The sequence below is a fragment of the Trachurus trachurus genome, assembly GCF_905171665.1.
Source record: "Trachurus trachurus genome assembly, chromosome: 8".
In the NCBI taxonomy this organism is placed as follows: domain Eukaryota; kingdom Metazoa; phylum Chordata; class Actinopteri; order Carangiformes; family Carangidae; genus Trachurus; species Trachurus trachurus.
In genome coordinates this window covers 745,746-770,321 of record NC_139905.1, presented here as the reverse complement: position 1 = coordinate 770,321, position 24,576 = coordinate 745,746, and the positions used below count along the sequence as shown (strand labels likewise).

The 24,576-nt window shown below is 41.5% G+C and overlaps 3 protein-coding genes across 6 annotated transcripts in view; all 3 read left to right on the top strand.

The window, feature by feature from the left end:
• arhgap27l (Rho GTPase activating protein 27, like) overlaps positions 1-24,576 on the top strand; it is a 166,126-nt gene that overhangs the window by 73,666 nt on the left and 67,884 nt on the right. For 3 of the 4 annotated variants that reach the window (XM_083976478.1, XM_083976479.1, XM_083976476.1), the window contains exon 1: positions 23,957-24,070. The exons of the other annotated variant lie outside the window; for it this stretch is intronic. The gene's annotated coding sequence lies outside the window, so the exon portion shown is untranslated. Of the gene's footprint in view, positions 1-23,956; positions 24,071-24,576 lie in introns of those variants that run through there. 4 annotated transcript variants of the gene reach the window in all.
• On the top strand, positions 12,364-15,244 carry LOC310989449 (uncharacterized protein). Its single transcript, XM_083976522.1, has 5 exons — positions 12,364-12,605; positions 12,720-12,757; positions 12,867-13,120; positions 13,464-13,709; positions 14,028-15,244. Exons 1-5 carry the CDS (start codon positions 12,530-12,532, stop codon positions 14,698-14,700), a joined length of 1,287 nt encoding a protein of 428 aa, XP_083832648.1. The 5' UTR covers positions 12,364-12,529; the 3' UTR covers positions 14,701-15,244.
• Positions 17,993-21,828, top strand: LOC310989473 (pyrin-like). The gene is made up of 3 exons (XM_083976548.1): positions 17,993-17,998; positions 20,500-20,772; positions 21,697-21,828. Exons 2-3 carry the CDS (start codon positions 20,505-20,507, stop codon positions 21,708-21,710), a joined length of 282 nt encoding a protein of 93 aa, XP_083832674.1. The 5' UTR covers positions 17,993-17,998; positions 20,500-20,504; the 3' UTR covers positions 21,711-21,828.

Below are 24,576 nucleotides of genomic sequence, written 5' to 3'. Positions count from 1 at the left end.
TTTATTCGTTGTCTGCCGCTTGAGCTCAAATTCCCGTGAGCTGGAATGAGCTAGAAACTTGAAACTTGGCCCATTGATTGGAAATGATGTGCATTATTAAAATATGAGCCCAGTCGGCCAGATGGTGGCGCTGTAATTAAGGCTTAAAAATGCGTTTTTCAGAAGGCCACGCCTTTCACACCGTAAGTCTGATTGACTTGAAATTCGACACACAGGTCCAACTCAATGTGCTCTACAAGCCTCTGGGACCATAAAGGTCCGCCATATTAGATTTTTTGCTAATTTGCATAATGTGAAAAACAGTAAAATGAAACTAGAAAATTTCCTCTCGGGAAATTTTGAAAGGCCCACGGGGCTACTGCCGGTTTTGCCATCTCTGTCAACATGGGAATCAAACCCACGATCTTAAGGTCAATACAGAGCTGATCAGACAGACACATGATCATCTTTCTATAAGCACTGATATGGAGGAGCTGTAACCACATTAGGTTACCTGTGTGTGTGTGTGTGTGTGTGTGTGTGTGTGTGTGTGTGTGTGTGTGTGTGTGTGTGTGTGTGTGTGTGTGTGTGTGGATTGTTTATGAAGTTAACGAGCTCTGGCCTGAGGATCAAAGAGGTTACCACGGCGATAGGGGCCCCCGCAGGCTGAGACAGACAGAAACGTGGAGAAAAAGAGCCATTTTCTGCCTCTGCACCGGCCTCACATTTAGGCTTAGGGTGAGAAAACGGTAACTCCTATCAGAACAAAACACAGATCACATTGCTCTAAGGACTTACTGAAAATTTTGGTACGATTTGGTGTTTCTACAGTAAATATTTTGGCGACGCTGGCAGTTTTAAAACATCAGGCCGTTCTGCTTCTCTCAGAAAATATTTGTATTGGAGTCAATGAGGAGCAGAGACAGACGTGGCCGCACTTAGAGGCTCAGAGTTTAAATTCTGTAAGTCTCTCTGATATTTTGAGCAGATGATGAGTGACAGAACAAGTTTGTCTTACAAATTCTGAAAAAATGATGTGTGTAGAGTGTAAAATGGCTCTCCCTGTTGCACCGCAAGTGCTATTGACTTGAAATTTTACTCACACATCCTCCTGATAGTCCTCTACAAAAAAGCCTCTTGGACCATGAACAGATTTTTTGCTAATTTGCATAATGTTAAAAACAGTAAAACTAATAAACTTTTTTAATATTTATGCTATCAACACCAAACTTGGCATGAGGCATCGGGGGACTGAGACAGTCAAATCTATTATAAATGAGCATGATCGGATGAAAAACATGGCCGCCGTAAAGCAAAATATCCTCGCAAAGGGCTGGGCTTAGCGAAAATCGGCTCTAAAACGTTAACCGTTTTTCAGATCGTCACAAAACTGGATGGATATCTTCAGAAGGGGACTAAGAACAGGCCCAAAAAAAAGAGTTTGAGATTGGCACATAGGGGGCGCCACAAACGTCATAAAAGTATAACCGAACACTTGGTTTGGAAAAACCTGGGGCTTGTAATGGGTGTGTATTGCATGGAGCCTTCAGGGACAGAGCGGGTGATGTCGTCGGCTGCGGCCGGTGAGCGGGTGATGTCGTCGGCTGCGGCAGGTGAGGGTCAGGGTCGCTGGTTTGGGGCGGAACAGGTTGGCAAGGCAAGGCAAGGCAAGGCAATTTTATTTGTATAGCCCGTTTTTACAAACAGTTTGTCTCAAAGGGCGGGTTGGAACCCGCAGATTGCCGCTTGCGGCTATATTCTATTTTTGTGCTCTGTCCAGCATTTTAGAACAATAACACTACATTTTCCTGAAGACCTGAGAAAAACCCTCAGAGACCCCTTAACATTAGGCTGGCCAGTAGAGAGTGAGACTCAGCAGAGTGATGGGGGTGTGTTTAGTTCGGTCCAGTTGAACTTTGGGTTGTAGTGCAGTGTGTTCAGGGCTGAACACACTGCATGGTGAACACAACAGTCGCACCAAAATGGCCGTAGGATTTTTTTTCGTAGGATAGGTCCGGGAAAGTCCCGCCTTTCCCGCCTCTGATTGGCTGGATGGGCTACATTTTAGACTCTGATTGGCTAGAAGGGCTTTCGCCTGATTGGTTTTTTGTTTTGGCTGTGAAACACAGGCTGTCGGCAAAGTGTGATAAGTGCCTAGATCTACCTGGACTCTCTCTACTTATCTAGCCTGTCTAGCCTCTACCTGGTCTTTTTACTAAACTTAACCAACTCCTTTCTTTATTGCCTAAACCCAACCAATGGCACAATTACACTTCTCTCAAACTCAAAATGTAAACTTGGAATATAAATTTAAAAACATTTTTTTTTCGGAATGTGAAACCAGCGGGGATCGAACCTGGATTCACCACACCGCAAGTGAAAATTCAAACACACTAGAAATTACGGTTTGTGTATATTTTAGTTTATTGCAGTATGATGAGGATAGGATAGGTCCGGGACTTTCCCGGACCTATCCTACGAAAAAAAAATATTGCGTACGGTGAGGCTTCAGTCGGACATGCGGTCCGTTCAAGCTGAAAAATTAAATGTATCATTTTCACCTCTGATGCGGACGTGTGAAGCACATGGTATTTTGAAATGTTTGGCAGTGTATCAGTTCAATGAGTCAGACTATGCAGATATTTTTTCACACGCCAGAGTGGCTGGTTAGTCAACTTCATTTACCATTTACCATTTTACCTAATTTTGAGAAATCACAGCTGTATTTAATGTCTTCATACATTCATGTGTTATGTATGAGCTTTTCCCTGCAGTTTCCAAATCTTAACACAGGGACTTCCAGACATCCTGCAATTGGCTCTCACCAGAACACCACAAAACACCACACCCATACAGTCACCATACATTCAGAGTCATGCAAATATAGCCAATAACAATTAACTATCAGTTCAGTACTTGTTGTGTAATCTTGCTGGCAAATGTTTTATTCTCCATGAGCAAGTGTTGATTTTTTATGTTGAATCTGACTGGGGATCTGCTCCCAGCACCACCCAGAGGAGAATGTGCATGCTGATTACGTAAGCCTTGAAATGTTTTATTCTCCCAACACTTTGTAAAAAAAAAAACTGTCTTTCTTGTAGACCTGCTGATCTCATCATGGATGTTGCTGACATGCTCCTGGATAAAATCCTCTCCTGGGTGGAGCTACAGAAGAAAGGTGCAGCCAAGTTGAAGGAACTGACCACTGAGATGGAGGAATGCAAGAAGGGCGTTAATATCTCTAAGGTTGTAGGGAGTTCAGTGTCTGTAGGTGGAGCAGCTGCAGTCGCGACAGCAGGTATAGTAACCCTCTGTACTGGAGGGTTAGCCATACCGTTTCTAGCTGTAGCAGGAGGGGTAGCAACAGGGGCTGGTTTAGCTACCAGTGTGACTGCTGATATCGTGGATGTGGTAACGTCAAGTCGCACCATGAAAGAGGCTGAAGAGGTTTCACAGAAGATCCAGAATCATGAAGAGGGAATCCAGAAACTCATGAAAACACTGGCAGAGGAAGGGAAGGAGAGAGAACGAAAGGCTCGTGCTGATGGAGACATTCCTTCAGAAGATTACGTTGTAGAGCAAATCCTGAGGGCAATGGCAAAACGCAAAGGACTGGTGTTAAATGACAAGATCAGGTTGTGCAAAATGCTATCTCAACAGATCAAATCAGATGCCTTTGGGCAACGCATTGGTTTAAGTATTCTCTATGGGACTGCACATGGTCTTGCCCTGATTGAAAAAGTCCTCATCCAAGAACTTGCAGAAGATCTTCTCATAGAAGCTGCTGAGGAAACGGGAAAAAAGGTTATTTCAAAGGGCGTCTCCAAAGCAGCCACCTCCTCAGTGGTGAAAGGCGCTTCTCAAGCAGCAACTTCCATGGCACCAAAAGTAGCAGCCAAGGCAGTTGGACGTGTAAGTATCAGCTACTCACATCATCAATGGACTCTTGTTTGAAGTTTTTTTGGATAATTGAATCGTCACAACACAGTGAGGAACTGTTTTCTGTCTTGCCACTAAAATGACCTGTATTCACCTTATTTCGCCCCGCCCACTTTTAATTCACCTCTACTTCTGCATTTTGAGAACTTCCGGTCAAGTTCTGGTAAACATCGTTGCTGTTTTTGTTTTTATTTCGTAGGCCTATAAAACTACAATAAAACATAACACACAACGCTGCTCCTTTAAAATGGGAACACATGACTTAACCTTTTTGAAGGCAGACGTTAGTTCCAGCCGGTCGGCTTTCGCTGACCACACGGCATGGGTGTTTACATTATTAAGCCCTCTGGGGTCCACGGCAACACCGGTGAATGCCGGGGTAATGTTGTACTCTCTCGCGTTTATTTCCGGAACGGAAAATAATAGTGACGGTGTTCTTTTTTTAATGAAAACAAGACACTTCAGCATTTACATGGATCACATCGGTGTGTTTGTAGCTTAGTTTGTAGTTTGTAGCTTTCAAGCCGGGACCCATATGCCGTCACATGACGGGCTAAATCCAATGGGAAAGCTGTGAGCGGTCACATGGTCGGACAAAGATGTTTTATTTACATCAAGATTATTACTCTGTTCCCGTGTATGATCACTACTATCAGGAAATCTCCCGTAAATCCTATTAAATAATGCGTCATTTTTATGCATTTTAATCAAGTTGAGACCAGTAAATGGTCTCAGGTTACCCCAAGTTACTGATCAAGTTGCTGAGTAGCCGTCGGCAATTCACAACAACAGCACTTCCGCTCTAAAACGGAAGTTCGATGATGTCAATGGCGGCACCCTAGATCCAGCGCAAAATAAGGTGAAGTTTTGGATGGTGCATGTTACTCAGTTTAAAACCAAACTCACACTCCTGTTGTTGTCAATACAAACATTGCTTTTCAGATTGCAGGAGGAGCAATTGGACTTGCTATTTCAATTCCTGAGCTGGTCATCAGCTGTAAAAACCTGGACAACTGTAAAACAGAAGCCAGTAAGAGTCTGAGAGAGAACGCTGAAGCCATACAGAAGGCCGCTGAAGAGTTTAAAAAGAACCTTGATGAAATCCAGTGAGTATGCTCATCAACATTTTTACAGTGCGCTGTTAGAAATGAACAGATCAAAGGTTCATTTGAGGTTTGTCTGAGCTCATCTCATTGTTAGAAGATGCCCATGTGGACCAGACTGTTTTAAAATGATGGAGATGATGCGTCTAATGTGTGTATATGTGATGTTTCTCTTACAGGGAGACATTCAAGAGATTAGCCAAGATAAAGTGCTGCATTGAGAACACCAAGAGGCGTCCGGATGAAAAGAAAGCATTAATACAGTTTGCAATAGAAAACTGTGCGGATAAAGAAGTTCAACAGTGGCTGAGAGAGAATTCAGAATCTGAGACTTTCTTCAGTCTTGTGGATTTGTTCAGTTTAGTGAAAGAGAAGCTTGATGAGGAAGAACAGAAGGACCATGGTAACACTGTTGACATCACCTTCCTGGCTCATGGAGCCATCACAGGGGATCTGATCCCAGCCAAACGTGTCCTTCCTCTGTCCACCGTCTCAGACGTCGTCCTGCATTCTCCCTGGAACTCTTATCTCACTGTTGATGCAGCGTATGATATTGCAGCAGGATTCATGAAACCTGAGCACAGGGAGTTTCTCTGTTTTGGAAAAGGCTGTCGGATCCCTTCTAAGGATCATCGACCCCCCAACCTGCCAAACCACTGGAACTCCATGAAGGAAGCTGTTAAGAAGGATCAACAGATCCCTGACATCAGGCTGAGCCCAGTTGGAGGACCAAAGGATCGGGCTTGGGAGAGTTTTGAAATTCTCACCTGGCTTGGTCCTCTAGGGAAGAACCACATCATCGTCCCATACATCATCCCAGAGAAGTCTCCAGAAGACGTCCCGTTCTCCGCTGTGTCCTTGGCCTTGGGTCTGGTGCTCATGTTCTCCAGGTTCACGGCCACCGTCCACCTCACTGCCTGTCTGGGTAAATTATCTGCTAGACAGAAGTTAGACAGGGAGTATCTGGAAAAACAGTATTCCTGCACCATCGACAACACAACGATGACGTCCTCATGTCCAGCAACACACACAAATAAACAACTGCTAAAGATGGTGGAACTAATATTTGGTAAATCTGGTAAACCTGGTAAACCTGGTTCATGTTTGTTGAGCTGAGTCAGAGAACAACAAACTGTTAATACAGTTCAGTTTTAACTTCAGGTTTATGTATTGAACAAAAACTTTACTAAGAACACCAATCAACACCAGGATGAGGGAATCTGGAGGGTGATATGAGAAGAAGTACATCATACCTAGAGCACTGGAAAAGAGAGTAACGACACCACCATTGACTCCCGTGGTTAAAGCCTCATGCCCCCTAGTGGCAGGATATGGGTATTGCAAAAGCGCCCAGAAAACCCATTCACTCCAATGTATGTGTGTTGCCCACTTGCTTGTAAATTGATGAAAACGGCCGTGTTTTTGTTTTTAGGTGTCTTGGTCATATCAGATTATACTTATAATTTGTTCATTACAAAATGTAGATTGAACCATTAATGTAGACAACTGTTGTTTTTTTGTTTGTTTTTTACTCGCCTATGTGTTAATATTTATCTGTAAAGGATCCTCAATGATGCTATTAACGTGGGTGATCTATAAATGTCCTTAAATTATTGAAAACACCACACTTGCTCATTCACCAACAATGCAGAGATGTCAGTTCTTTTGTAAAACCCATATTCCTCCACCAGGAGGCGCTGCCATTGGACCAATGCTGTCCTTACTCTCTTTTACAGTGCTCTAATCATACCTATCCTCACACAAACACAGATTTTACTCTTGAGAATAGAATAGAATAGAAACTGTATTTGTCTGAAACCAAATGGTAACTGAAATTTATCTTTGACGGGGCTTTTGTTGTTTAATCCACTGAAGTGCCATTGTCATTGAGGAATGAACCATAAACTGTAAAAAAGAAAAAAAAAAAAAAAAAAAAAAAAAGGAAAAACAATTTTTTATTGATCAGTTTTTGTGATTGACTGCTGTGTAATCCACATGTATTGACTATTGGCATCATGCATCATGTTTATTGATCAGTTAACCCTTTGTTCTCTGATCCACATCACACTGTTCCTTTCTCTTGTTTTTGTGCCACTTGCTCCATGTGTTGTTTCACTTCCTGTTTGATGATCCTGGAGTTCACAGGTAATCTCTGGATCAAACGGAGTGAAAAGTAAAACGTTACTTGCTCCTCTAGTGGAAACTAAAGGAGACTGAACATTCATTTTTCATTTTTTTTATTTTAACTGATCATATTCATCTATAAAATAATTCAATAATCTATTTTGTTTTTGGAGGATGCTGTTCTAACCATGATGTCTGTCTGGTCTTTGACATGTTTCTCTGACATTTGCATCAATAAACTGTAATACAATAAAACAACACATAGTATGTTCATGTTATTTTCCACTTCCACTGAATCAACGTTGTTATTCAACACCAGTTCAAGTTCAAGTTCAAGTTTATTTGTCATATACATTAAAAAGTACAATGTACAGTCAATGCATTGAAATGTAGTCTGCCCTGGCTCTCTCTCAACCCTTAGAAAGTAAACAATAAAGAAAATAAAAACTAATAATGACAGTAGCATCATCTAAACAATGACAAGTAAAAAAACAAGCATGTACCATAAGAAGCATCAATAAATAAGTCAATCAATCAATGATCTGCAACCTACACGTTCATCCATTCCTACATTCACAATCATTCACACTCATTTAAAGCAGACGTTATACAATATCAAGCCCCAATAAATACATCAATCAATCAATTCTCATCAGAAACCAGAATATTCATTCATTTACATGAAACCTCATCACAGCAACACACTGATTTCCATGGATTATTATCTCCAGTGAAGTGAAATCCATACTAATATTATTTACCATGTTTATTAAAGAAGAGATGAAGCTGATGTGGTGTTTCCACGGTGATGGGACATGAAGGTGATGACATCAGTGTCTCTGGGTTTCCACCAGGTGGCACTGTTGGCTCTGACTTCATCCAGATGTTTTACCCTCTCCTAGAGAACATCTTTAATGTTTGTTGTATTTGATGTAAATTTGCTGGAACCCTGAGATGATGATGAACATGTTTAGAAATCTGACACACTCATATATTCCTCATATATGAGTGTGTGTTATTATACTTTTTATACTTTGATTTGATTTTAGTTTATAGTGATCGCGCCAACCAAACCCAGAGGTGGGTGCTGGTCCGTTGCAGATCTGACCTCCTATGCCACTTCCTAGTCAGGGCAACTCCCCGCTTAGGGGAAGCTTCTTTTTATTCATTCATTCATTTAGAGGGGGGAGAGGCTGGGTTCGTCCACCCGAGGTCCCGCCATGCCCCAGGGGAACCGGGCACGGACCGATCAGTCCGGCCTCACCCCTCCTCTTTTTATTTGATTACATTTTGTTATTCTGTTTATTTTGTTATAATAATGTAATTATCATGAGTCGACCATTGTTATAAAATAATCGTGTTACTTGTGTTTGTGTTAAAAAAAAAGTCTTTTAAAAGTGAAGACTGTTATATTTTGTTGTCATTGTAAGCAGTGATTTCTTCCATAGCGATGTGTTCTAGGAGAAGATCGATCCAATGGTTGATGTTTATTGAGTTTTTTGATTTCCAATTTAGGAGGATTGTTTTCTTAGCCGCAGTTAGAGAAGTGAGCAAGCTGTTCCTGTATTTATTTGGTATGGTGGTTATTGGAGTGTCTCCTAGTAAGCAGAGCTGTGGGGATGAAGGAATCTGCAGTCTAGTACCGTTTCTGCTGACCAGGAAGTTTCACCTTCAGGTGTGACCTCTGGGGGCGGAGCCTCCTGGTGCTGCACTGTTTTTAATAAATCCTTATTGTCATAGGCGGCGGGTGGGCCTGACGTTTGGGAAGGCTGCATAATCACACAGCGCAAGGATGAAACTGCTGATCATTAAATATATCATTAACTATATGCAATAGTCTCAGTGTCACACAGTAGTGTATGATTCTTTTCTACCAGCAAGTAACACCATTGAGAAAAGCTCTTTTGGGATATTCTGGCAGGATGGGCTGAGAAGGACCATTGTCTTTCTCTCCCAGGTCAGTGCAAGTTAGACTACCTGTAGCCTACCTGTAGACTACCTGTAGCCTACCTGCACCAGCGCCGTTGACTGAGCTCTGGCCGGCCTGGCTGCATCCCTCTCCCGATTCCGCTCAGTGTTGCTGGCCGCTTTTGAAATATTTTCATTTGGTTTTTCCTTCTGTTTAAAAAAGGATCGGATATCCATGTTGGATTTCAAAAATCACGCGCCAAAGCGACAGCGGGAGTTGACTGACTATCACCATGGCAACGCGTTCTCATATTTGTCAACATTGTGACAGCTGCAGCGACAACCTCACACACACTGAGGTTGTGCTGCAGCTGCGGCCCGTTCATAATGGGAAATCATGTATAATAATATGCACACATTATATTATATCATGTAGGGGAGAGTGGGGTAAAGGGAGACATTTTTTACATTTGCTCCCCTCTAAGCGAGCTAAAATGATTTATCAGTCAAATTTACACATTTCCCATTAATTCAGGATGTTTCCTAGCAATGGAAATTATCAGAATGTATTTAGAACGAAGGACAGTGAAAATATGATTGTTTTTAAAAAAAAAAAGTGGTCTTGTGTCTCAGTTTACCCCAGCTCAGGGGTAAACTGAGACAGACTAGAGAAATCAAGGGGGTAAACTGATCCACTTACTTTTTCCACTCTGAAACTACCATAACAACACATGTTGTAACAGTTAGAGTCCTGACAGCAGCTTGACAACCACACATCCCAGAACTAATGTCGGACTAGTAACAGAATCATTTATCAACAAAATATTTCAAAAATGTTTATAGGTATATAGTTTGCCTCTGTATTATGAAATGAGCACATACAAAGTACTGATAGTAAATTAAAAATAAGTATTTTTTGTGTAGTTGTATATTGCAATAATAATGTATGGTTGTCACAAAATCCCACGGCACACCTGGACTTGCCTCACGGCACACCAGTGTGCCGCGGCACACCGTTTGGGAACCACTGATCTACATGTCCCTGTTCAGATATCTGTAACTGGAATTATGACTAGTCAAAATCACATTGTAGATATCTGTAACTGGAATTAGTACTAGTGGTAATTCAGTTCCAGATATCTGTAATTCACATAGTGGATATCTGCAGCTGAACTGTAGATATCTGTAATGACAAACCCCATACACATGAATGGTTAAAGTGAAGGAAGAACGTAGTTAAGGATATCTGAAATGTTCTTTGTGACAAGAGGTAAAACTGAATTACAGATATCTGGAATGAAAAATCCAACTATTCAAAATGTAGTTAGGACCAGTCAGAAAGACGTTGTTGATATCTACAATGTTCATTCTGGAGTCAAACTTAGTTTTTAAATGTTATGTAAATCTGCTGGTCATATTCTCCAGGGTGTTAGTGAGGTTGGTGCTGAGTGTGAACAGCAGGGGGCGCCGCTCACCTGCAGCCTCCATCAAACAGGATGTAGACCTAGAGGGAGGGGGGGGGGGGGGGGGGGGGGGGGCAACAAGCTGGGACTGGCAGGTCAGGGAGGGGGAGGAGAGGAGGGGGGAGAGGGAGGGGGGGGAGGGGCCAGAGGGAGAGAGACAGGAACCTGTTTCTGTGACTGAGACTCGTCCCTTCAGGAACAGCAGAGAGAAAACAGAGCAGCAGCAGGATGGTCGACTTCAACCACAGGTAACACACTCCACTCTCCGTCTGTGTGTGTCTGTGTAGGTGTGTGTGTGTGTGTGTGTGTGTGTGTGTGTGTGTGTGTGTGTGTGTAGGTGTGTGTGTGAGAGCAACTAGTGTGTGTTTGTTCTGTGTTTGTTGGTTTTTACTTTAAAACTTGTTTCCAGTGGTAAAAGACGTAGTTCTGCTCCTACGATACAGTCTGATTACAGGCTGGTGTGTGTGTGTGTGTGTGTGTGTGTGTGTGTGTGTGTGTGTGTGTGTGTGTGTGTGTGTGTGTGTGTGTGTGTGTGTGTGTGTGTGTGTGTGTGTGTTGGCTGGAATGTGTCACTGGGTGTGTTTAGTGCAGCACTGTGTCCTACTTACAGACTTTACATTGACTGACTGAACAAACACAACACGGGAGAAAATCCTGAAAGGTTCGGAAAGGTTGAAGGTGTTGAAGGTTTTGGTTCCAGTGGATCTAGACCCGATCCAGAACCAATCCAGAACGGATCTAGTGGATCTGACGCTGCAGACTTGTGTTACCCAGGGGGCAAAATCCCAGTTTTTTGGAAAACAGACAGGGAGCGTTGTAAAAGGTTTGACAGCAGAAATGATTAAAACCTGGGTGGACAACCCGGTCAACTGGCTGCTGGAAAGCTACAGGGGACAAAACCCCTTTCTGGGGTCATTCTGCTGGTGAAATGATGTAAATGCAAATATTTAGGTACTACAATGGCATAAATAGTCATACAACTATAACATTTGGCAGAGAGTATCTTGACACATAGGGGGAGGCAGGAAAAAAAGATTCTGGGGTTTGTTGCAACTCGATTTTAAGATATCACCCTCAACATCCCAAAAAAGACAAAAAAAAAGTACTGTTCGCCTGACAAATTCTCATGAAAATTATTATTTTTCAGCACTTTATGGAGAATATCTATGCCTAACATGTATATAGAAAACTTCCTTAATTCATAAGCTTCCATTTGAGTCCCAGATAGCCTTTCTATCTCCAAAGCCCCACTTGCTGTGGCCAACGGTCTTCTCTATCTATCTGTTCACTTTGGGGAGACCAGAAATAAAATGTTTTCTGATCATGTCAGTTAACTGTAGTTTTTCACAATAGGTGTTGCATTGTTTGGAGGCAGCCTGTAGCTTTCCAGTAGCTAGTAGAAAGGCTATCTGGGACTCAAATGGAAGCTTATGAATTAAGGAAGTTTTCTATATACATGTTAGACATAGATATTCTCCATAAAGTGCTGAAAAATAATCATTTTCATGAGAATGTCAGGTGAACAGTACTTTTTTTTTTTTGTCTTTTTTGGGATGTTGAGGGTGATATCTTAGAATCGAGTTGCAACAAACCCCAGAATCTTTTTTTCCTGCCTCCCCCTATGTGTCAAGATACTCTCTGCCAAATGTTATAGTTGTATGACTATTTATGCCATTGTAGTACCTAAATATTTGCATTTACGTAATTTCGCCAGCAAAAGTACCCTAGAAAGGGGTTTTGGCCCCTGTAGCTTTCCAGCAGCTAGTTGACCGGGTTGTCCACCCAGGTTTTAATCCTTGAAGTTCCTAGATAAAATTTCTGCTGTCAAACCTTTTACAACGCTCCGTGTCCGTTTTTTTGCTTTGCCCCCTGGTTATGTTGTGTAATCACAAAACAAACTGTAGAGAATCTGAGGTTGAAGAGCAGAAATAGAAGAGAAGTAAAAAAAAAAAAAAAAACGTCGGATTTCCTACAAGTTCATTTTTCACAAGTTGATGAAATGTTGAGTTTCACATGGAGAACCCTAACCCATCACCTGTGACATCACCATCTGCGGTCCCTCCCGTACTTCCTCCTGAAGCACATAGCTGTGAGTTTTACTAGAGTATTAATATAGTTTTGGTATTTGTTGTCATAGAAATGTAATCGTCATAAAGATAATAACACAACTTTCAACTTAATATTTACCTTCTTCTTTCCCCAGTGGACCAGTTAATGGCAGAAGCGTCCATTTCACATGATGTAAGGGCCAGGTTCCTTTTTTAAATTTATATTTTTGTAGTCTGTGCTTTCATGGGATTAATAGTATTATTGCTACTATCAAAAGTTCTAAAACTATCTTTCATTTTAGGATTCGGTTGGACCAGACAATGTTGAGGGCTATGGAGCAGTGCAGGACTTGGCTGAGTTTCTGGTTGGCCTCAGAGACCACCGTCTGGCCTTGACAAGACAAGAATGTGACCAGGTCATCACCCTGTGGCAGGCGTTGGGGGAGTATGACAAAAAAAAGACTGTTTACCGTCCACGTCACCAGGCCACCCTAAAGCAGGGCCGATTCAGGGCCACTAAAAAGATTGTGGCACCAGGTGTAGAGAGCACCAAAAGGTATGTTAAATTAAGTTAACACAGCGACTTGATTGTCTAAACATCTTTAAAGAAAATGACACTGATTAACTATACTAAAGATAGAGATGATATTTCAAAGCTTATCTTATCAGCTTATCTTCCTGGGGTCCATTACATATGATGCACAATAACAACTTAAACAAATAGGAACATTCATTAAAAAAGAAGACAGACAACAAAACATTGAAGACCAAATAAGAAAAACAAAAAACAGAACAAACAAAAAGGGATAATTGAACAATAACACCACAGAGTAAGGATCACACGTTGATTACACACTTGTATATTATTGATAATGATATATGTATTCTGTCATTTTCAGGTGTTTCATTGGGGCTCACAGTCCTGCACAGTGGCCTGACTGTAACAGAGTGGTAGAGGCCATCTTTGTAAGGCTTTGTGCACTGTACCCCAATGCTGTGCGGTGTGAGGGAGTGAGGATGTCTCGTTTTACGATGGTGGCGCGTGTGTACAAGCACATCCAGGAATGCATCGTCACCAATGCGAAAGTGATGACTGACACCACTCTCCAGCTCCCAGAAGTCAATGCTGCAACAGTGACACAATGGTGAGTACATTAGAATACTCGATATCCTTTCCATTTCATATCAGTTTGCATTCCAGCAGTAATCAGTTTTCATGACATGATGGCTGGCTCAGTAAATGACATGTAAATCTAAATGAAGCAGCCATTTTACAAAAGCAATAATAAAAATCTGATGAGTTGTTCTGTGATCACAGCTTTGTCATGCTGTTATATCTTAGTCATCAAATAGCAATTGATTTTCATTCTCTTGTGTTTTGGGTATTATCAAATTGGAATATTATTGTGTATCTTGTGTATTATTAAAAGCATGTTAATATTGGTGGTTTTATGTTTTCACAGGTTCAGCAGGCGTGGCAGGTCACAGGAGCAAAGCATTTTACAGCAGGGTATCCAAGCTCCACAAGCACCCATGCAAGCACCTGAAAAGCTTCCTGCAGCAATGCAAAAAGTACCAACTCTGCATCCTGCCACTTTAGCTGAGCCTCACCTGTTCATCCTGCCACCAAACACTGCTGGGCAGGCGACGCTTAAAGGACGTCCACAAGCTTCAGCCGTTGCACCAGCACCGCCTGTCTCTCTCCCCTTCATTTTTCCTTCTGCGCAGCTTCCTCCAGTGCCAGGACCCTGCACATTCCAAGGGCAGCAGTCTGCACCTGGAATGTTCTTCAACCTCTCTCTTCCTTCAACTTCTCTTCCTTCATCTCTTCCTTCAACTACACCATCACCATCAACTCAGATGCAGGAATCTGTCCCGTACACCACTCAGCAGTACAGAAAGAGGAAAGAAGAAAGGGAGCACAGTGGCACTGTGACCAGAAAGTACACAAAGAAGACAGACGTCATCCTTTGCAGCAAGTGCAGTCAGGAGAGGAAGCCACCATCACATCTCCAGTACTTTGGAAACTGGTACTGTGAGAAGTCTGAGACTCAGACATACAGTGAATGGAGGGCTGTGCTGGAGCAGCGGGGTTATGGGAGAAAAAGGGCCAGAAATGACGACCCTCCAGCTTAAAATGTTTATTTTATTTACATGCAGTGGGAGTTTGTATTGCACTTTCATTCAGTTCAAGTTGTTCAAGAGAGAGTTCCAGAAAGTAGTTTTAAATTGATGTATAGTTCTTAATTCTATCTTTGCTCATTTCCCTTTTTTTTTTTTCTTTGACTTGCCTCCACTTGTCCCCTGTAGCCATAGGTCAGAGGACTGGGCCTTCTCTGACCATCACTGCTATAGCTCAGGACTGCGTCTGACCCACACTGCTACAGTTCAGGACTGGGCTTCCTCTGACCATCACTGCTATAGTTTTTTACCATCACTGCTAAAGTTCAGGACTGGGCCAGGCCTCCTCTGACCATCACTGCTTTAGTTCAGGCCCAGTCCTGACCCACACTGCCATAGGTCAGAGGACTGGGTCTCCTCTGACCTATGGCAGTGTGGGTCAGGACTGGGCCTGACCATCACTGCTATAGTTCAGGACACTGCCATAGGTCGGAGGACTGGGTCTCCTCCGGCCTGTCTCCTCTAAACCTGCCATGCGTCTCACTTGTTTGTTTGTATCTTTGTTATGCATCTTATTTTTATATTTAAAATTTTATATTTAGGTTGCTTGTCTTACTATTATATTTATTTATTTCTATTTAATTTATTTATATTTCTTCTTGTTATTAAGGTTGCTTGTCTTACTATTATTATTACTTCTATTTTATTTATTTATATTTCATCTTATTGTTATTTAGGTTGCTAATCTTAGCCTACTATTATTATTTATCTTGTGTTATTGTTGTTGTTGTGCTTCTTGCTATATTAAAAAAAAGTATGAAAGCGATTTCTGTGACTTGATTTCTTCATTATCTTTCTATTATTATTATTATTATTATCATTATTTGGTTAGTTGACTTAAATCAAAATCTACAGCTTTTAATACCTGCACAAACTTACACTATGTACTGTAACAATAATCACCATAGAATAGAGAATACTTTATTCATCCCTAGCAGGGAAATTCAAATTAGTCCAGTAGCTCACACACAACAATGACACAAAAAAGATGAACACAAAAAACATTTTAACAAGTGTTATATAAAACGATTGCAGCAGGAACAAATGACCTCTTAAATCTTTCAGTTCAGGGAGATGAGCCTTTTACTGCGGCTGCTCCTCTGACCTGTGAGGGTTTTGTGTAGAGGGTGTTAATGTATATGTATATGTCATATACACTAACATCAACTGTCACATACATTCCTTAGATTGACTATAGATTTTATAAGCCTGTTTCACATTTCCTCACATCTTTGTGTGTTGGTATGAATGTAAAATACAGAAATAAAATTTCTGTATTTTACATTCATATTACCTTTATTACCATTGTTTATCACTGCTTGAAACAACAACATTATCGTTCATTTTCACAAGGATTGGGCTGTTTGTGTGACAATATTAATGTAAAGTAGTCAAATATGGTAATTTTTACGACATTTATGGCAGTTTTACATCAAATAATGCGAGCAAGCGGGACCCGAAACGGGATTCGATACCGCGGTCCTGTGATGTATTTTCCGACATTTATGGTACCTTTACATAGACCGACGCGCGCCGGCCTTGGCGCAGTGTGATCGACAACGGTCTTTGGTTCCCGAGGTTGTGGGTTCAATCCTCAACTGATGCAAATTGAATAAGGTCAACTGTCTTGTCTTCCTATTCTCCTGTTTGTTGCTCAGAATTGCCTAAATTTGCCCAAAAGTAGCCCGGACCCGACCCATCGCTGCACAGCAGCTATAATATATTATGTTTTTGGAGGATTGGAGGAGTTCTAACCATGATGTCTGTCTGGTCTTGGACATGTTTCACTGACGTCTACATCAATAAAATGTAATAAAACGTAACAGTTGGTGTGCGATTCCTGTTTTACCTGTGTGAACATTTTTAATGTTTGTTGTATTTGATGTAAATTTGCTGAAACCCTGAGATGATGATGATGATGATGATGAACATGTTTAGAAATCTGACACCTTCATATATTCCCCATATGCATATACTGTATATATATGTGTGTGTGTGTTTGTTATACTTTATGATTTAAAGGTGTACAGAAAAGAACATTTAATTTGAGCCCACTGTGGGTCTTGACATTAGTGTAATAACTCATCTATCAGACGTTGTAGGCCAAACTTTGTGCTAAATTCTATTTTTGAGTAAATCCAGGATGAAAGTGTGTTTTTTTTTTCTCATTGGATAATGCAGGCGCACGGATCATACGTCACATTGCTACGATTCACCAGCCACTGATATTGGATCAGTCATCCGTCAATCAAACGTCTGAGACACACACACACACACACACACGGAGCTCGGTCTCACCCCAAGCATTGAATATCCCGCCCGCTCGATAACGACCAATCAAATTCGTTTTCCTTACTCGGGTAAACTCGTGTTGCAGCTCGTGACAACTCGGCCCGACAAACAGGACAAACGGCCATTTCTGTACACCTTTAATGTTTGATATTTCTCTGTTGTTCTGCTGCTGAGAGTTAATTAGGGCCCTAACCCTATTGTATTCCTAGGAATTCTTCTTTCTTCTTCTTCTTCTTCTTCTTCGGTAGATGCTACAGTTTTGAAATTCACCACAATGTCGTCCCAATTTTTTCCACTTAAACTTATTACAAATTATGAAGTCCATCACTCTGTTTTTTTCAATAACTGTAAAACTTTTAAAATGTATCTCCTGCAATTTTTGCTCAGTTGTCACCAAACTTGCTACAGAGCATCTCCAGACTGTCCTCAACAAAACTTGTTTCTCGGATTTTTGATTAATCAAAAATTGAGCCAACAGTGCATGAAAACGTTTGACTGTAAACAGTACTGTAAACATATACCATCCAATTCCTGCTAAATACATTTTCAAACTTCCTGAAAAAAATTGAGTCTGCCTGCACGACAGTGAATGGCTTACTCAATTTGTGAAGCCACTGTTGAACTGCCACTTGTCAATTAGCTCAGTACGATAGACAACGGTCTTTGGTTCCAGAAGTTGCAGGTTCAATCCTCAACTGGTACAAAGTGAACATTACAAGGTCAACTGTCCTGTCTTCCTATTCTCCTGTTTGTTGCTTAGAATTTGCCTAAATTTGCCAAAACAAATAGCCTGGACCCAACCCATCGCTGCGCAGCAGCAGCTATAATGATTCATTGGAGTTTAAAGGGTTAAATAAGTCTGACACACACACATAAACACACACCACCCCAGGTATAGCTCCACCTCCACACTGACAGACGAGTTCGACAGAGGAGGAAGAAGGAAGAAGAGAAACGCTCGGTGAGATTTCAAACATTTTATTCTCTTTTCTGTTCATGATGATGTTTTTTCTGTTTCACCCCAACCATGTTTCCACTGCAGGAACTTGGGGGTCATTTTACGAGGCCGGCCCTGTTGGTGCGTGTCTCCACTGCACAGGGCCGCCCGCTTACAGGAACTTTTACGGGGCTGAACGGAGTCCCTGCCTGGGGGTAGGTACTCAGATCGGCCCTGAAGAAGTCCTGGTGGGGCTTCAGATTTACTCTGTGCTGATTGGTCAGACTCAATGCAGGATCATGATGTGACGCTAAGAGAAAGGCCCGGCATTTTTAAAACCCAACGTAACCAGAAACAGAAAAACGGCCGGAAAAAAGAAAGAGTAAGTCAGAAAGACGAGTAAAAGACGAAAGTAGCAGTAGGCCTAGTAAAAAAAAAAAAAAGGAAAAAAAGTGTGATGAATACGCGATCGCAGGATTACGTGATGGCAATTTTTTTTTAGAAAGCGTCTATGCTGCCAGAAAAAAACAACAACAAGAGCAGTAAAAAAAAAGGCTGCTCAATGACCGTGTGATGATCGGAGCTGTTGCACGTCGCCATAACACCCCGGTGGGTCCTATCTGCAGTGGAGACACGGCCACTGAGAGAGCCGAGTGAGAGGACGGTTCCTTTAGAAGTTCCTACCCCCTCCTTTTACCAGGAACTCCTGCAGTTGAAACACGGCTTCTGTCTCTGTCTCACTTCCTCTGTCTCTTGTCCTACAGCTGTTTAACTTCTCGTTGTTCAGTAATTTGTTGCTTTTGGTTTGTAGAAGTTTTATTGTTCCTGCCCTGAGAATGTGGGGCGCATGGCGTTTGCCTGACTACCTATTTCTCTGACTTCCCATTTCTCCAACCATACATTTGACTTTGCCAATTACAGGCCTATTTCTAATCTTCCTTTTATCGTTAAACTGTTAGAAAAAAATAGTTTTCAATCAACTATTTAATCATCTTAACAATAATAACTTACTGGATAAATTTCAATCTGGCTACTGCACTAACCACAGTACAGAAACTGCCTTATTAAACCAGCACTAAGTAACTTCTCAACCTTCATAAAATATTTTCATAACTTTTGTGATGATACATCGACTTACAACAAGTTGAATGACACCTCTGTCGTGGTCTGAGGGGGTCTGTATCATTATGGTCTGTATCTCTTTCTCTGGCACTAAGCAGCTTTGAGGAGCATGGTAGGAACCCTGCTCTCACTTTACTTTCACTTTCACTTTTGCGAGTCACAACAAGGAGGGAACAGGCAAAACAGCACTTTAGCAATGGATTATGTTTGTGTTTTCACTTTGAAATGATCCACTGGAAACAGAAACTTAGTTTTGATGCCTTCTATTAATTTTAATGTAGGATATTTACAGGGCTTCACGCTAGTGTTCATGGGAAATGGAGTCTTCCTTCAGGCAAAACACTACCGCTTTGGTCCACAGGCGCCGCCAAACTCAACCAAAACTGAAAGTTCTTTAGTACTGCTTTAAGAGTAGTTAATGACCTCAGAGTTGCAGCTGACTCGAACAACGTTGCTGTCCTGTTTTTACTTGACTTGAGTGCTGCGTTTGATACTGTTGATCATTCCATTTTAATTTATCGACTTGAGAAATAGGCGGGTCTTTCTGGTGTTGTGCTGGACTGGTTTCGGTCTTACTTGTCTGACAGGAAGTTTCTGTTTCACGAACCTTTGATGTTGAGTATGGTGTTCCTCAGGGGAGCATCCTTGGTCCGATCCTCTTTTCTTTATATATGCTCCCCCTGGGTAAAATAATCAGTTCTCATAATGTACATTATCATTGTTATGCAGATGATTTGCAATTATATATCTCCGTTTCATCAGAGGCTAGTGGCTACAGTCCTTGCTGCAGGCGGCCCCGGTCCGACTCCCGCAGCGGGCGGCCCTTTCCTGCATGTCATTCCCCCTCTCTCTGCCTCCCCAATTCTTGTCTCTCTCAACTGTGCTATCAATAAAGAGATGAAAAGCCAAAAATATATACTTAAAAAAATAGTAATAACCCATTGGACAAAATTTTAAAGCAAACACCAGAAATATATTTGATCTGAGACTGAAGAACAGTAATTTTGAAGTCATATGTTCAAATTAGGGCCAATGGAGTGAATTTCTGGAAATATTGTAGAGAAACCTCTGGAAAAAAGTGGTAAAATTTCTCCAAAAACATTTAAACATTTCTTGAAGAAACTGGTAAAATTTCTCAAAAATGTTATTTTTATTCCAGAAAAAGTGATAAAATACAAAAAAAATTAAATTAAATTTAAATTCTAGAAAAATGTTTAAAACTTCAAGAAAAAGTTGGGGACCCCCTTGAACCCTCTCAAGGACCCCTGGCGGTCTCACTTTGAGAACCACTGCTCCAATGACCAATCGCCACCGTCTATACATGGTGTTCACCTCTCAGCCAATCCGATGCCAGCTCATCCAGACCGGTCACAGATCACATGACGTGTTTGTTGTGTCTCCAGAGACGATGGCCAACCTCAGAGACCAGCTTCTGTCCACGCTGAAGGATCTGTCCGAGCAGGACTTCACGGAGTTCAAGTTTCACCTGGGTGACAAAACCCTGAAGCCGTACATCCCTCGGGCCGACCTGGAGCACGCCGACCGGCCCAAGACCGTGCAGCTGCTGCTGGCTCTAAACCCCCAGACGGCCCTGGACAGGACCATGGAAATCCTGGCGAAGATCAACAGGAACGACCTGGCACAGGAACTGGAAGATGTCAAGGTCCAGGTCCAGGGTGAGGCAGCTGGCAATAATCAATAACTCCCAGGAATTGATGATTTATTTATTTATTTTTTATTTATTCATTTATTTTTATGTTTATTTAACAGGGACGATACATGCAACATTGCCACAAAGAATGAAAAATGCGATGCATACAAGACGTCTAGTTTCAGCTAATGGTCAGTCTTTGTCCCTGGTCAGGCTAAAGAAGGATAAAAGATACCAATAGATGGATAGATCCATGACGAGGGCGGGGGCTGCTAACTCCATCAGCTGACAAGACGTTATGGTGCGTTCAAGGCAACCCGTAACTGGTGTTTTTCCGACCTGTGAAGTGGTACCAGTTCGATCTGGTACGAGTTCACGGGTCAGAAGTTACGAGTGGCCGTTATAGTGACTTTCACAGGTAAAACAGGTCGGAGAAACACGAGTGGGTTGCCTGGAACGCTACAAAGTCGTAAGTCGTGACTTGAAGCTGTAATTTACGATTTCAAAAGCCTGCCTGGAACGCAGCATTAGCCAAAACCACCGGATCGCTTACTTCTGCTTTAAATACATTAAACATTAGTAAAATGCTGTATTGACAGTGACTTGACAGAAGTTGATGTTCACATTTCTGCTGCTGCTTAAGCCAGTGTTTAGCTTTAGCACTAAACATCTTTAATTCTGTTTGGGATTTGATTTCTGGTGGTAAAGAACTCCATAGGTGTGTATCTACCCAGCACTGAGAGGGATGATTGACCGAATGTTGTCCTGCACCTTCGAATTGTACAGTTTTGCTTGGTTATGCTCCTTGTCATTGTCCCACAGTTGTCTGATTTAGTAAAAATCTGTGACATGGCTTGTTGTGTCACCCTGATGTCACCCTGAGACCAGCTACAGAGTGAAAACCAGTTTGATCAAACCTGTGCTCACTTCCTGTCTCTGTCTGTTTCAGGGGATATGAGGTAACTGGGTTGTCATGGTGACCGCCTCACCTCTGCTGACCAGGAAGTTTCATCTTCAGTCGTGACCTCTGGGGGCGGAGCCTCCTGGTGCTGCACTGCTTTTAATAAATTCATATTGTTTCTTATTAACCACTGTGTCATTTTTATTCCAACTGGTCTGAGATCTGATCAGAGACACGTCAACCCAGTGATAAACGATAGATTAACTGATCAAATTAGATTGATTAGATAAGGGATCAAGGACCAAAGAAATCTGCCAGCAGGAAAATACATATATACACACACACACATATATATATATGTGTGTGTGTGTGTGTGTGTGTGTGTGTGTGTGTGTGTGTGTGTGTGTGTGTGTGTGTGTATACAGTACAGTCCAAAGGTTTGGACACACCTTCTCATTCAATGTGTTTCCTTTATTCTCACTGAAGGCACCAAAACTATGAATGAACACATGTGGAATTAACAAAAAAGTGTGAAATAACTGAAAACACGTCTTTTCTTCTTTGTCTTCTCTTTCTTCTTTTCTTCTTCCTCTCCTTCTTCCTCCTCCTCCTCTATCTCTGCCCCCACCAGTTCTAGTTTCTTCAGAGTAGCCCCCCTTTGCTCTGATTACTGCTTTGCACACTCTGGCATTCTCTTGATGAGCTTCAAGAGGTGAACCTGTTACCTGACCTGAACATGGTTTTCACTTCACAGGTATCAGTGCCTTGTCAGGTTCATTAGTGGAATTTCAGTCAGAATCTACAATGTAAATAGTCATGAAAATAAAGGAAATGCATTGAGTGTGTCCAAACTTTTGGCTTGTACTGTATATATATATATATATATATATATATATATATATATATATATATATATATATATATATATATATATATATATATATATATATATATATATATATATATATAAATGAAGAGACCATGCACTTCAAAATCATCAGTTCCTGTGGTTTTACTACTTTGAGTAAAATGAACACTTTTGTTTCATTCTATAACTGACAACATTTCTCTAAATTTAAATATTGTCATTTATTTGCAGAAAATGTGAACAGTCAAAATAACAAAAACATTCTGGTGTTTTCAGACTTTACCGTATAATGCAAAGAAAACAAGTTCATATTCATTTTAAAACAACACAAGACAACACTACTTTTTAAACTTAGGAAGAGTTTAGAAATCAACATTGGTGGAATAATCCCAATTTTTAATGGCAGCAGTGTTTTTTTTATATAAAATCTTTATAAAATTGATAGGAAACTGAATTAAATTAGATTAGAATTTTACATAAAAATGAAAAGTACTTGAGGATGAAGCAGACAGCTGCAGCAGGTGTTGGTGACATCACAGTGACATCACAGTGAGGAGGTTTTTTCTCCAGGGTCTAAGTGAGGGACGGCAAGACATTTTAACATTTAACAGTCAGACTGGATGTGTTGTAGATCTCTGTAATTCAGTTTTACCTCTTGTCAAAAAGAACATTTCAGATCCACAACTACATTCTTCCTCTTTAACCATTCATGTGTATGGGGTTTGTCATTACAGATATCTACAGTTCAGTTGCAGATATCCACTATGTGAATTACACATATCTGTAACTGAATTACCACTAGTACTAATTCCAGTTTGAGATATCTACAGTTTGATTCTGACTAGTCATAATTCCAGTTCTAGATATTTCTAATTCACCTCAATTAAAGATATCTAGATGTCCCTGTTCAGATATCTAGAACTGGAATTATGACTAGTCAAAATGATGTTGTAGATATCTCAAACTGGAATTAGTACTAGTGGTAATTCAGTTACAGATATCTGTAATTCACATAGTGGATATCTGTAACTGAACTGTAGATATCTGTAATGACAAACCCCATACACATGAATGATTAAAGTGAAGGAAGAACGTAGTTAAGGATATCTGAAATGTTCTTTTTGACAAGAGGTAAAACTGAATTACAGAGATCTGGAATAAAAAATCCAACTATTCAAAATGTAGTTAGGACCAGTCAGAAAGACGTTGTTGATATCTACAATGTTCAGTATGGAGAGTCAAACTTAGCTTTTAAATGTTATGTAAATCTGCTGGTCATATTCTCCAGGGTGTTAGTGAGGTTGGTGCTGAGTGTGAACAGCAGGGGGCGCCGCTCACCTGCAGCCTCCATCAAACAGGATGTAGACCTAGAGGGAGGGGGGGGGGGGGGGGGGGCAACAAGCTGGGACTGGCAGGTCAGGGAGGGGGAGGAGGGGAGGGGGGGAGGGGCCAGAGGGAGAGAGACAGGAACCTGTTTCTGTGACTGAGACTCGTCCCTTCAGGAACAGCAGAGAGAAAACAGAACAGCAGCAGGATGGTCGACTTCAACCACAGGTAACACACTCCACTCTCCGTCTGTGTGTGTCTGTGTAGGTGTGTAGGTGCAACGAGTAGGTGTGTGTGTGTGTGTGTGTAGGTGTGTGTGTGTGTGAGAGCAACTAGTGTGTGTTTGTTCTGTGTTTGTTGGTTTTTACTTTAAAACTTGTTTCCAGTGGTAAAAGACGTAGTTCTGCTCCTACGATACAGTCTGATTACAGGCTGGTGTGTGTGTGTGTGTGTGTGTGTGTGTGTGTGTGTGTGTGTGTGTGTGTGTGTGTGTGTGTGTGTGTGTGTGTGTGTGTGTGTGTGTGTGTGTGTGTGTGTGTGTGTGTGTGTGTTGGCTGGAATGTGTCACTGGGTGTGTTTAGTGCAGCACTGTGTCCTACTTACAGACTTTACATTGACTGACTGAACAAACACAACACGGGAGAAAATCCTGAAAGGTTCGGAAAGGTTGAAGGTGTTGAAGGTTTTGGTTCCAGTGGATCCAGACCCGATCCAGACCCGATCCAGTGGATCTA

What these genes read in the sequence shown, in the direction of transcription:
- LOC310989473 (XM_083976548.1), top strand. Translation starts at nt 20,505, where the DNA reads ATGGCCAACCTCAGAGACCAGCTTCTGTCCACGCTGAAGGATCTGTCC.
- LOC310989449 (XM_083976522.1), top strand. Translation starts at nt 12,530, where the DNA reads ATGGAGAACCCTAACCCATCACCTGTGACATCACCATCTGCGGTCCCT. An exon ending in GGTGTAGAGAGCACCAAAAG is followed by an intron (nt 13,121 to 13,463) that starts GTATGTTAAATT and finishes TGTCATTTTCAG; the next exon opens with GTGTTTCATTGGGGCTCACA. An exon ending in GCTGCAACAGTGACACAATG is followed by an intron (nt 13,710 to 14,027) that starts GTGAGTACATTA and finishes ATGTTTTCACAG; the next exon opens with GTTCAGCAGGCGTGGCAGGT.